The sequence below is a fragment of the Camelus ferus genome, chromosome 17 (genome assembly GCF_009834535.1).
Source record: "Camelus ferus isolate YT-003-E chromosome 17, BCGSAC_Cfer_1.0, whole genome shotgun sequence".
Taxonomy (NCBI): Eukaryota; Metazoa; Chordata; class Mammalia; order Artiodactyla; family Camelidae; genus Camelus; species Camelus ferus.
The window spans coordinates 40083187-40095909 of NC_045712.1; the positions used below are offsets into that span (position 1 = coordinate 40083187).

General features: G+C 36.8%; 1 protein-coding gene across 1 annotated transcript in view; it reads left to right on the plus strand.

The window, feature by feature from the left end:
- The window catches only part of ULK4 (unc-51 like kinase 4), a 442995-nt gene that overhangs the window by 29246 nt on the left and 401026 nt on the right, over positions 1-12723 (plus strand). The window contains 4 exon segments of the mRNA XM_032459157.1: positions 614-674; positions 2039-2220; positions 3085-3131; positions 10000-10078. Of these exon segments, the coding sequence (XP_032315048.1) occupies positions 614-674; positions 2039-2220; positions 3085-3131; positions 10000-10078 (369 nt within the window).

The following is a 12723-nucleotide window of genomic DNA, read 5'->3' on the forward strand; positions in this document are numbered from 1 at the left end:
TCGGCAAGACCTCAGCCCACCTTCCAGCTCTTACAGAAACCCTGCCCTGACTATATCAACCTAAAGTCCTTGCTGTAGTCTCTAGTTTTTTAGAAAAATTTCTCTGAAATATTTTGTCTGTGATTCTGTCCTATCTGTTTTTCACCCCAAATTAAATATTTTATGTTCTTTATTGTTTAACAAGTGTGTGTCTTATTTTCTCAACCAAAGGGTCAGCTCTGTGGCAATAGGGTCATGCTTTTTACATCTTTGTATCCCTCTTAGCACTTAGCATAGTGCCTCACTCTGACAGGTACCCAATAAATATTTGTTGAATGACTGAATTTGTAACCTAAGGTAAATTAGCTTAAGAGTAAGCCAAGATAGGGCAACTCTTTGCCATGAAGCTTTATTTTATTGCAGATGTCAATTGAAGTAATTTTAGTTTTATACATTATCTGTATTTGTATATTTTAATCTGAAAGGGCTCTGTTGAATGCTTATTCTTGTGACAAATTTTACAATGTTCTGTCCTCATTGAGTTATAATCTGATAAAGGACAGAGACAGGTATCTGTCTCCTGATATGAAAAGGTTTTTTTCGTTTGTTTGTTTGTTTTTGTTTTTAACCACAGATAATGAAACAGCCACCAATTAAATTTGATCCAAAGATTCTGCATCTACCAGCACATTCAGGTAGGGTCAAAAAGGGCTTATCAAGCACTTAGATTCATGGCCGACAGATACAAATAAGAAATGTAATAGCAAATGGAATATTTTATTTATGAATAGCCACATTTTCATTTTCTTGCCAACCGGCTGTAATCTTGGGGCATTGTCATATAAGTTAGAAACAACCTGTAGTCTGTTTGTGCCAGGCTTTGGCCTTGCTCGGCTGAGTCTGGGGTGTGAGCTGTACTCTTGTGGGTGGGAAAGTTCCCATGAAGCTGGGTGAGTTTTCCTGATGAATGAGTGGGCCCTTCCCCTGCCCTCCCCCTTGTAAAGCTGGTTGAATTTCCAACATCTGTGCTTTTGTGGGTGCAGACAGTTGGAGACCAGAATGAAGACTTGAGGGTGTGGGGCAGTTGACAACAGGGTCAGATGGTTCACTTTTGTGGGGATGGTGTAGGTTCTGGAGATTCTTAAAGGATGAGCATTACATTTCCTTTCTCCTAATGGAAAGTCTTATTTAGGGTGAATATAAGACTTTTTTCCTTAAATTTTGGTGTATTTTGTTAAGTTATATTTTAAGCTGTTAAACTAGATCCAGAAAAAAACTCTTGATCATAACTAGAATAGAATCTGTATCAAATCAAAATAACTTCAAAATAAAATATGTTCAAATTTAAATAAACTGTGCCAAGTAGAAGCACTGTTTATGAAAACCTAGAGGATTATTATTTCAAAGTAATATTCCTTCCCTTTTCCCCTTTACTTTGAGTTATTTTAGGAAATTATTATTATTATTATCATTATTATAGCTTATTTTGTTTAAAGATAGGAATTATGTGAAACTGTATTAATTTTAGATGACATCTCATTTCCCAGTTCTTGTCTTTTGTTTATATGGGGATTTGGATGGGGGATTTCCAGATGATTTTGGCTATCATATTAACCTGGTTATGTTTACCCATAATTTCACTGGAACCTTATAACAACTGTAGAATTTCTGGCTTTTCCAACATTTGAAGGCTTGATTGCTTTATTTATACTAAGGCCATTTTGTTTTCTCATAGTACAGTTTAATTTTGCATTTTTGTTATATTATTGGTGGCAGGATAATTCTCCTTGAGGCATCTCATTTTCTTTTTTTGAGCCTAGTTTTCCATTGACATAATTTGGAAAGTCTCCATAGGTAAAAGAAATAAGTATGAAGAGGACGTAAAAGTAGTGACATCTTTGGAGTATTTTTGGTTTTGACAGTATAAAGCTGTGATTTTTTTTTTTTTGGTCCTCATCTTAGCTATTGAAATTCTGTGTTCCTTTTTATCTCTCTTGTAATGCTTTCAGCAATCCTTTTTCACATGATAGCCACTTTGAATATTTTCTTTCCTCTTCAGTGGATAAATTAGTATTTCTAAAAGACCAAGACTGGAATGACTTTCTGCAACAAGTGTGCTCACAGATGGACTCCACCGAGAAGAGCACGGGGGCCTCCCGAGCCAAGCTCAATCTCCTTTGCTATCTGTGCGTGGTGGCCAGTCACAGGGAGGTGGCCACCAGGCTCCTCCAGTCCCCTCTGGTAGGTAGTGCACCGGCCTTGTGCATGTGACTTTCGTATTTCTATGGCAATTAAAGCAAGCGCTGAAATCATAATTTAACTACAATGAAAAAAGTGATAGATCAAGATGTTAGGTTTGCTAAAATATCCTCTATTGAATGCTCACATCTAAAAGCAGTTGAGTAGACAGTGTTTTTGAACTTGTTTTGTAACACTCCGCTTGCGTTTTATGTTAACTTGTAATAATTGTAAGGTTTTTTTTTTTTTTTTTTTTTAAAATCTCTCAAGTCATAAGGTAGAGATCTTTGCATCAGCTGCTGGAGTGAGCTACCCTTGTGGAGTGGGGCTCTTGTACTGGGTCTTCCTGGTAAACTCCAAGGTTTCTGATGGGACACTGAAGGGAGAATTGAATCTCTAAGACTTTCCTTGGTCCTTTTTTCCCGGTAATATTATTTCTTGGACTCTCTTGGTTCATCGATGAAACCATGGGAATTTGGCAGAGCGTTCAAAGTCATCCTCAGAAAGGAGTTACAGCAGTTGGGGGCATTTTCCCTTGTGGACCTTCATTTGGGAACCGGCTTGAAAAAATTTAAGTTGATTTGCTTCCTTATTATTAAGTTGATTAAGTTCCTTATTTGATACTTGGTGTGTGTGTGTGGAGTGAGCGGCTGGGGCAAATTTAGGGAATATAATTGAGTTGGAGAAACTGAAAGTCCTTATTCTTAGTTTTTATTTTTTATCTTACATATTCAGTGCTTTTGCATCTTTGTAAATATTTCCTTGGTGCATGATTTGCATGTCATTTGTATACAGGTTTGATTTGTTAATATAGCGGTCGCTTTCTGTGTCATGTCACAATTGAAGTACATCTTAATTTTTTTCTAGTTCCAATTGCTAATCCAGCATTTGCGAATAGCTCCAAACTGGGATATGTAAGTAACATTTATATTTTAATAAATTATTTTTCATTATCTTATTAAGTCATTAAAACATGTTTATCAAAATTACATAGGCCTAAATACTTCCCAGAAAATATTCTGAAGTGATGACAACTCTTAATCACAGGCAGTTTCTGTAAGCATCCCAACTGTAAATTTAAAAAGATTTCAAAATAGTCCTTATGCTAATAGTTTATATAATCCTAGAATACTATATATAATATGTCTGGAAAATTTATTAATCATTACTCTTTTGAATATTCTTTTATCAAATACACTTATCCGTGTGTTTTAATTAGTTATGCTTCCTAAAGAATTTTCCCATGCCACTCTGTTTTTCCTTAAGATGGTTTAAACAATCTAATGAGACTCTGACCTGTAGACTCCTGACGGAAGGATGTGTCCTTGCTTATTGTGGAGGCAGCATGCCATGGTGGAAAGCACATGAGATAAAGTGTTAGAAGGCTCTGGTCGCCAGTGAGACTTGGTCAGATGATGACCTGTTTCTGAGTCTCAGCTTCCTGGGAGTCTCGGTGGGATGACGAAAGTGGTTTGGATTCGGACAGACGTAGGTGTGGATCACAAATCTGCCCCCAGGGAAATTACCATAACTGCTGAGTGTCAGTTCCTTATCTGTAAATTGGGGATAGTGTATCTGCTTCATAGATTTTTGGTAACAATTAAATTTTTAAAAAAACTGAAGTACAGTTGATTTACAATGTGTTGATTTCAGGTGTACAGCAAGGTCATTCACTTTTACATGCATATATATTCTTTATAATTAAATTTTGAATGAGAAAAGTATATGAAATACCTTGCACAGGTCCTTAGAGGGTGCTTCATATATTTTGGGGGTCTGGAAGTTGTAGTTGATGTTACCAAGCCTACTTATCTTGCATTATGGAGAAGCACATGAAAGACAAGGTGAAGGGATTTTGTGAAATGTGCTAGTGGTGGGATAGTAATTATTTTTCCATACTGGCAAAATATGGGGGAAACAACAGGTGTTCACAAAACACTTTTTTGGGCAATTATTCTTAAATATCTTCTAGTGTTACTCTCCCAAGGTAAAATCTAGCATTACAAAACAGGAGTTTTAGGTCATTTTTGAGCATGTAAAACTTTGAGAAGGTTTGTGGTATTCTCACTAGAAAGAAACCAACAAAATTGTTAACACTTCAGCTAAAATTTAAATTATATCCTTGAATGGGGTGCCCCCTGCTGACTTTTCAAAAAATAGACCATTCTTACTCCTTTCCAAGTACTACTGTTTTCTCTGTTTTTTTTAGATAGAAGATTAAATGTTTTTAATTTGAGGAAAATGATGAATAGACAAGCACTCTGCTTAGAGACTTCTTTTACTCTCTTTTCTCCATTCAAATACCACTTCTTCCAGGAAGGTCTTTTCTAACCTGGCTTATATCACCTGGATACCATCTGATATCTTACCTTAGCTGGGGATAATCACTGTTGAAAAAGGTTTATTCCTTGGCTTTGTTCAGCATATAGAATAACAAAATAACATCATATAATTTTGTAAGTTTCTCTTCCCTTTATAACATATATTATGTATTTTTCTTTTCCCTTTATAACATACATTATGTATTATTTAATGTTATTGGTTATTTAAGTTTTTTAAGATACACTTCTTTTTATAAACTATGAATATTTGCTCATTTTATTTACCCTGTCCTTATTTTGGGATAGTTTTACAATATTGTAAACAATATATTGATGAACACTTTTGTGCTTAAATCCTTCTGCCTATCTTTTTTTTTTCTTTTCTTCCTTGTGGCAGATTCGTAGAATTAGGACTAAGGGATAGAGAGCATTATATATTTTTGTGGCTTCTGATAAACTACTGAAATGCTCTGCAGAAACATTGTATCAACATTCATTCCCAGTCAGTGTGTAAAAATGCCCTTTTATTAGACCTTTCAACAGTGGGTATTTATAAAATTTTATAAACTTTGCCAATCAACTTTATTGAGATATAATTCATATATAATAATGCATAATATTTTAATTAAAAAATTTAATTATAAAATATGCATAACAAAAACTACCATTTTAGCCATTTTTAAATGTTTAATTCAGTGGCATTAAGTATATTCATCATGTTAAGCAGCCACAGTCACTATCAATTTCTAGAACTTTTTCATTATCCTGTATGGAGGTTCTTACCTGTTAACTAGTAACTCCTCATTCCCTGTCCTCCCAGCCCTTGCTAATCTGTTATAATTTTGGTTTCTATGAATTTCCCTATTCTAGGTACCTAATATAAGTGAGATCACATGTCTGTCTTTTTGTGTTGGACTTATTTCACTTACCTTAATGTTTTCAAAATTCACCCACGTTGCAGCATGCATCAGGATGTCATGCTTTTTAAAGGCTGAATAATATTCCACATATGTATATACCACAGTTTCTTTTTTCATCCGTTGATAGACACTTGGATTACTTCTACTTTTGGCTATTGCAAATAGTACTGCTGTGAGCATTGGTGTACAAATATCCGTCCGAGTTCCTGCTTTCAGTTCTTTTGGGTTTACATCTAGGAGTAGAATTGCTGGATCATTTGATAATGTTATGTTCATGGTCTTGAGAAACCATCGTATTGTTTTCCATGGTGGCTGCAGCATTTTACATTCCCACCAGCAATGCATGAGGGTTCCAGTTCCTCTACATCCTCTTTGTTTTTTTCCTATTAAAATTTTGTTTTTTTTTAAATAATAGTAGCTATCCTAATGGGTGTGAAGTGGTACGTCATTGTGGTTTTGTTTGGCATTTCACTGATGACTAGTAGTGTGGAGCGTTTTTTCAGTGCCTATTGGCCATTTGTTTATCTTCTTTGGAGAATGTTCAGGTCCTTTTCCCATTTTCTAATTGGGTTTATTTTCTGTTGTTGATTTATAGGTGATTTATAGGAGTTCTCTGTATAGTCTGGATATTAACCCTTTGCTAGGTATATGACCTAAAATCTCTTCTTCTGTTCTGTGGGTTGCCTTTTCACTCTATTGATAGTGTCCTTTGATGGATAAAAGTTTTAAATTTTGGTGAAACCCAGCTTGTCATTTTTTCTTTAGTTTACTGCGCTTTTCATGTCATGTACAAGAAATCATTGCCAAGTCTAATGTCATAAAACTTTTATAGCTTTTTTCTAAGAGCTTTGTAGTTTTAGCTCTTACATTTGGGTTTTTGCTCCATTTTGAGTTAATTTCCTTATACAGTGTTAGGTAAGAGTCCATTTTGACTTTCTTGTATGTGTATGTCCAGTTTCCCGAGCACTGTTTGTTGAAAAGACTGTCCTCTGTCCATAGAATAGTGTTGGCACCCTTGTTGATAATCCATTTGACTGTATCTGGTGAGGGTTTGTTTCTGGGCTCTCTCTTCTATTCCGTTGGTCTATTAATCTGTCTTTGTGTGAATATCAGTGTCTTGAGTAGTAAGTTTTGAAATCAGAAAATATGATTTCAACTTTGTTCTTTTAAAAAATTATTTTACTGTCCCTTGAGATTGATATTAATTTAGGGGAGGATTTTTCTAATTTTTGGTAAATGTTTGATACTTTAATAAAGTAAATGCTCATTGTCAATTTTTAAAATGCGGTTTCTCCATTTGTAAATCCTTTGCTCTGCTCTGCCTCTTAGTTGATTGGATTTCATTATTCAGTAGTCTTTTTCTTTTTTTTTAAGACTATCTCTCAGAGGCTCTGGTTCTGGAGTTACTCCCTCCTTGAAGCTTTGTGGCTGTGGTTCAGGGCTCAGGCACAGTGGGCTGAAGGAGACCTTCTAGCCACACTCTGCTCTGACCATGCTTTGGAGTTTTCTCTTTCCCACTTGTTGAATGTAGTTCTGGAAGACTCCAGGGCCAACCTGTCTTTTTCTTTCTCTCGTAATGTGACTAGTTTGATTTTGTTTTTCAGTGAAAAAGTATTTTTTCTTTTTATTCCAGGCTTGCAGAATTTTACTAGAATGTGTCTAGATACCTCTTTTTACTAATTTACTTTGGCAGTTAGTCTGTTAAATACTTCAGCCTCTCTTTAGCTTTCCTGTTTCCTTATCATTTCTTCACCTCTGTTTCATCCTTTTTTTTGTTTCTGAAACTCCTATAAGATGGATGTGGGATTTGATGCCCCTAAATTCTGCATTTTATTTTACTTTCTCATGCTCTTTTATTGAGATAGAATTCACATATCATAAAATTCACCTTTTGTTTTTATTGAGTTTAGTTTTCAGAGCAATTTTAGGTTTACAGCAAATTGAGGGGAAGGTACTGAGATTTCCCACATACCTTCTGCCCCCACCTGTGCATCACCTCCCCAGTTGTCAGTATCGCCCACCAGAGTGGTACATTTATTAGTACATTGGTTACTTCACATTATGATTCATTCTTCATGTTGTATGTGCTGTGGGTTTGGACACATGTATGATGATGTGCATCCACCGTTATGGTATCATACAGACTATTCTCACTGCCCTAAAAACCTCCTCTGTTCCTCCTATTCATCCCGCTGACAACCACTAAAATTCTCACTATCTCCATAGTTTCTCCTTTTCCAGAATGTCATATAGTTGAAATTGTATGGTATATAGTTTTCTCAGTTGAGTTTCTTTCACCTGGTAATGTACATTTAAGGTTCCTCCATGTCTTTCCATGGCTTGATGGCTCATTTCTTTTAAGTGCCAAATATCCCATTGTCTGCATGTACCACATTTTATTTATCCATTCACATTCTGAAGAACATGTTGGTGGCTTCCAAGAGAACAAACTAGTGGTTACCAGTGGGGAGAGGGAACGGGATGAGGGGCAAGATAGGTGTAGGGGATTAAGAGGTGCAAACTATTATGTATAAAATAAGCTACAAGGATATATTGTACACCAAAGGTATATAGCCAATAGTTTCTGATAACTATAAATGAAATATAATCTTTAAAAATTGTGCATCACTATACTGTACACCTGTAATTTATATATCGTATGTACATCAACTATACTTTAATAAGAAACTAGTTCCTTAAACAAACTAATGAACAAAAGTAAATTGTGTGTTTGTATATATATTTAGTTCTTCACTTGTACAAACCATACTGTACGTGCCCGATAGTCACATGCATATGGTGGACCCTGTACTGAACAACGTAGGTATGGCATATTTCTGTTACTGCATGTAGGTTTCTTGGCCAGTGCAGCTTTACATGCTGTCATGGATGTGGGGACGGTGCTGAGTTAAATATGATGGGTCATTAGGGACACCTGACATGGTGACATTTAAGAAGAAACCTCAGTGATGAGGAGGAGCCGGTTCTGTGAGAGCATTGTATGTATAGGTAGAGGTTATGTAAGTATTTGGTATAAATTGAGAAATAATATTGTTAGTACCTTGAATAGTTCATACTTTGAAGCTAAGAGTTTTAAGGTATTGTGTTCTCTGATAGAAACTGTTTCCATTGGGAGTGAGAAAAATATGGAATAGGCATGTTGTGATACATTTTTCTTTTAGTTGACTAAATCTGGTGGCCATTATTTAATTTTGTAGCCTGAAAAAAATGCTTCAAGAGTTCATAAGTGTTTTGGGCTTGTCTTTAAACTGAGACAAATAAGTTTTTGCTTTGCATCCTCTAATTCGTTAGTTTTGGATAATACGCACTTGTTTTTCCATTGTGAAAAAACTTAAAAGTTAATCCACCCGTACTTTTAAATTACTTCCAGAAACTGAAGCCTAATTACTTGACCTGTGGTCATAAAACTACTTGATGGCAGAGCTGTGACTGAAAGCTTTTTCTTGTAACTTTTGGTCAATTGTCCTACCAGATCTTTTTCAAAATGATTATTTTTAAAGTATAATCTTTTTATTCAGAGGCAGGATGGTAATCATGGAAAAGCCTAGGACTTCTCTAATCTGTATATATTAAAAGATTTGAGTGGCTAATCCAAGAAGCACTGAAATACATAAAAACTGTGTGTATGTTAGATTTCTGACAACATAAGCACTTCCCTGTGGTACTTCTCTGTGTCTGTTTCCTCCTACAAGTCCTGTGTAGTTTACTTCATGAACCTGAAAAGCAGAGGCTCTCTGAGGGACACACAGGCATCACTAAATAAGAGCATGGTTCTCCTCAACTCACACTCAGCCTTTTTTTTCCCAATTAAAAAGTCATCAAAACTAATTTTCTCTGTGAAATAAACTTTTTCAAATCACCTGAAGAGATATTACACCAACTTCATTTTCTACTGGATAATGAAATGGAAAATCTCACTAAAACTAGAATTTTTACAGTAATGTATATATTTTTTGATGGAGATACTGGGAATTGAACCCAGGACCTTGTGCATGCTAAGCATGCGCTCTACCACTGAGCTCTACCCTCCCCCTGACAATAATACTTGTAAGAATTAAGATTGTAAAAATTTCCATTAAAGTGAATTGTACATGTCTATTTAACTGTTCTGTTACTAATTATTTACTACTTTGGTATAAAATCACTGGTCTACTAATAAGTAGAATAGAGACGTTTAACCACATCCTGCTGTATGCAGAAATAATAGGGGTAATTACTTTTCCCTCCCTTTCTCTAAGGCCTTTTAAAAAATGTTAATTTCCGTTTCTCTATTAAAGCACAGCTTGTTAAATTTCTGGTCACTATTACAAACGGTGCTGCAGAGGGGATCGCGTTCAGGTGTCCCCATGTACACGAAGGGAGCATTTCTCTGGACCATATAGATGGGGGAACATATGCTCACCCTGTCTCATTCCATTTCCAGCTGATGGTAATGCTTTTAACTGCCATGTAAGTAACTGAGGTCAATTTCCTTGGTCCCTAACCCTCCACTTCAGAACCTATTTTCTCTCCATTTACAGAAGGGCCAAGGTTGCTCGGGTGATTGGTTTACTGGCCTCGCACACAACGGAGCTCCAAGAAAATACACCAGTTATTGAGGTAATTTCTTTTATTACTGAAATGTTAGGAATGACAAAGATTGTTCTTGATTTTAGAACACGTAGCTTTCATTGGCCTTAAGTTTTCTTTGTGGAATTGTGGCAGTTGTTATAAAATGATCCCAATAGGTGTTTAGACTTAAACACAGCTGCTCATTTACAACATACTCTATTATTAAAGATGGTGTGATGGAGTTACAAGGCTTGTGGGCACTATTCATCATAATTTCAATGATTTTTGGGTAAGGTTTATTTCATTAATAGTTTTTTTGTGGTCTTGACATTTTATTATAACTAATGTATTTTCTAGTTGAAGCCCAGCTTGTAATTCAAATGAAAATATTTTGGCTCTCCACCTTGAATTTACTGTTCTTATCAAATGTCAATAGTTTCTGGCAACGATTGTTGTATTTAACTGCTATGCGTGCACAAAAGGTGCTTTCAAATATAGTTGGCCCTCCATATCCATGAATTCTACATCTGTGCGTTCAACCGTTTGTGGATTGAAAATATTCAGGAAAAATAATTCCAAAAAGTTTTAAAAAGCAGAACTTGAATTTGCTGTGTGCTGGCAAGTATTGACATAGCATTGACATTGTATTAGGTATTATAAATAAAGTATATGGGAAGATGTGCATAAGTTACATGCAAATACTAGACCATTTTATGTGAGAGCATCTCTGGATTTTGGTATTTGTGGGAGGTCCTGAAACCAGTCCCCGCACAGATGCTGAGGGACAACTGTATCAATGACTTGTTTCAGATGATACTACTGGGAAGCCCTTCTTAATTACTCAGTAATTTCGAATCCCAGAAAGTGAGTGCTACCATTGTACTGCCTTTTTAATGTCCTTATACGCTAAAAACTACTTTGTGTCTATCGTGTTAATGTGTATTACATTTAACTGGTAGATTTTTGTCCCTTGGACTAAGAGTATCAGGGGCAAAACAAGCGAAAAGAACCAAGGCTTTTAGGGCAAGAACTCCTGAAGGAAGGAGAAAGTGGTAAGAAGAGGAGACTTTGTGGAGCCTGGTGGCACAGAGTCTGAGGAAGACAGGCCAGAGGCTGGGATTGGAGCTGAGAGGCTGCCCACAGCCCCACTTGCATCCTTGTGCTTGGGACTCTGGTAGCTTTGATGGGACAGTATGTTTTACCATAGGCATTCCCCCAAGTCTGGGTGGAAGGCATTATAATGACTGAGGACCTGGCAGTCACCCTGTGTGATGGGCCCAGCTCAGCCCCGGCTCTGTGGCCTAGTCCCTCTGGAAGCTGCTGTTGCTGCTGCCCCTGGGAGCGTCTGGCCCAGCAGTTCTTGACTAGCTCTTGTCCCCGTGCTCACTCAGGTTGAGTTCTTTGGCCAGTGTTACCCTCTCTTCGGAGACTGGGTAACATGAGTTCTCAGTATTTCCCCAATTCCTGTTGCTGCCCCATGTTAAAGATGGCATTCCCGAGGCGGGGAAAGAGGAGGCTGGGGTGTTTGTTAATTCCCGAAGTTCTCAGATCCTTCATTTCTTCACTTGTCCCTTTCTGGGTGTTTGCCAGTATTTGATGAAATTTGAAATGAACCATGGGGAAAGTCATATTTCATTAAAAAAAAAAAAAAAGTAGTAGCGTATATTTAGCTTTCTGGGAAACTATTTTGAATTAACATACTCTGTTATGAATTAAGTTCCATTGGGTAACGAGGAGTTTACAGAGTGACTTGAAATTGTGCCAGGTGCTCCTTTGTGATGCCTTATTTTATTCTGTCATCTCTTACAAGGTTGATTCCTGCTGTGAGCAGTTGGCTGTGACACTTGAAATAGCCACTAGAGGTCACTCAAACACTGGAAACAAAGTTTTACAGGTTTAAGAATTTATCTTTCAACTTAAGAAGTAGGCTTGGCAGAGGTGTGATACTGTGTTCACGTTGTCCCTGTTTTTCTTTTTTGGAGTTTCTGCTGCATGAGCTGTGGCTCTATTCCATTGGTAAATGCTGCATTTTCAGGTGAACAAAAGCCACGACAGCCTCTCTGGAACAGTGCAGTCATTTCAGGGTTTGGGAACCCCATGGGGATGATAGGTGGGTCTTAGGTTCAGGACTCGTGAGACCAGGTTTCTGTAGCACTCAAAATTGTGTGTTCATACATAGTTTTTCAGTAAGTCATGAATAAATTTTCACATGTGAGACGTGTCCTGTTTTCTCCAGTAGCTTCACTACTAGTGGACAATAAAACTCGTGATTGAAGAGTCTGTAGGCATTTTAAAGGCACAGACAACAAGTATTAGAACTTTGCCAGTGTTGTCCATCGTCTCTCTCTGACTCACCCTCCCCATCCCACTCCCTTGTTTTCCCTCTGTCTTTCCCCCTCTTCCCCTTTCTCTTGCTATAGTGTTTAAAAAAAAATTCCCAGACACCGGAGTTTACTCATAAATACTTGCCTATATATATCTAACAGAAAAGGCTTCTATAAAACAAAACCACGATGCTCTTCACACAATACCGATACCAACAAAATCAGTAGTGGTTCCCTGTTACCATCTGATACCCAGTCAGTGTTGAGATTTTACTGATGGTTTCACCCATGTCGTGTTGTAATGTTTTGTTGAGCCGTAGTTGAAACAAGGTCCTGTATAGATAACGTGACTCTTACGTCTCTTAATTT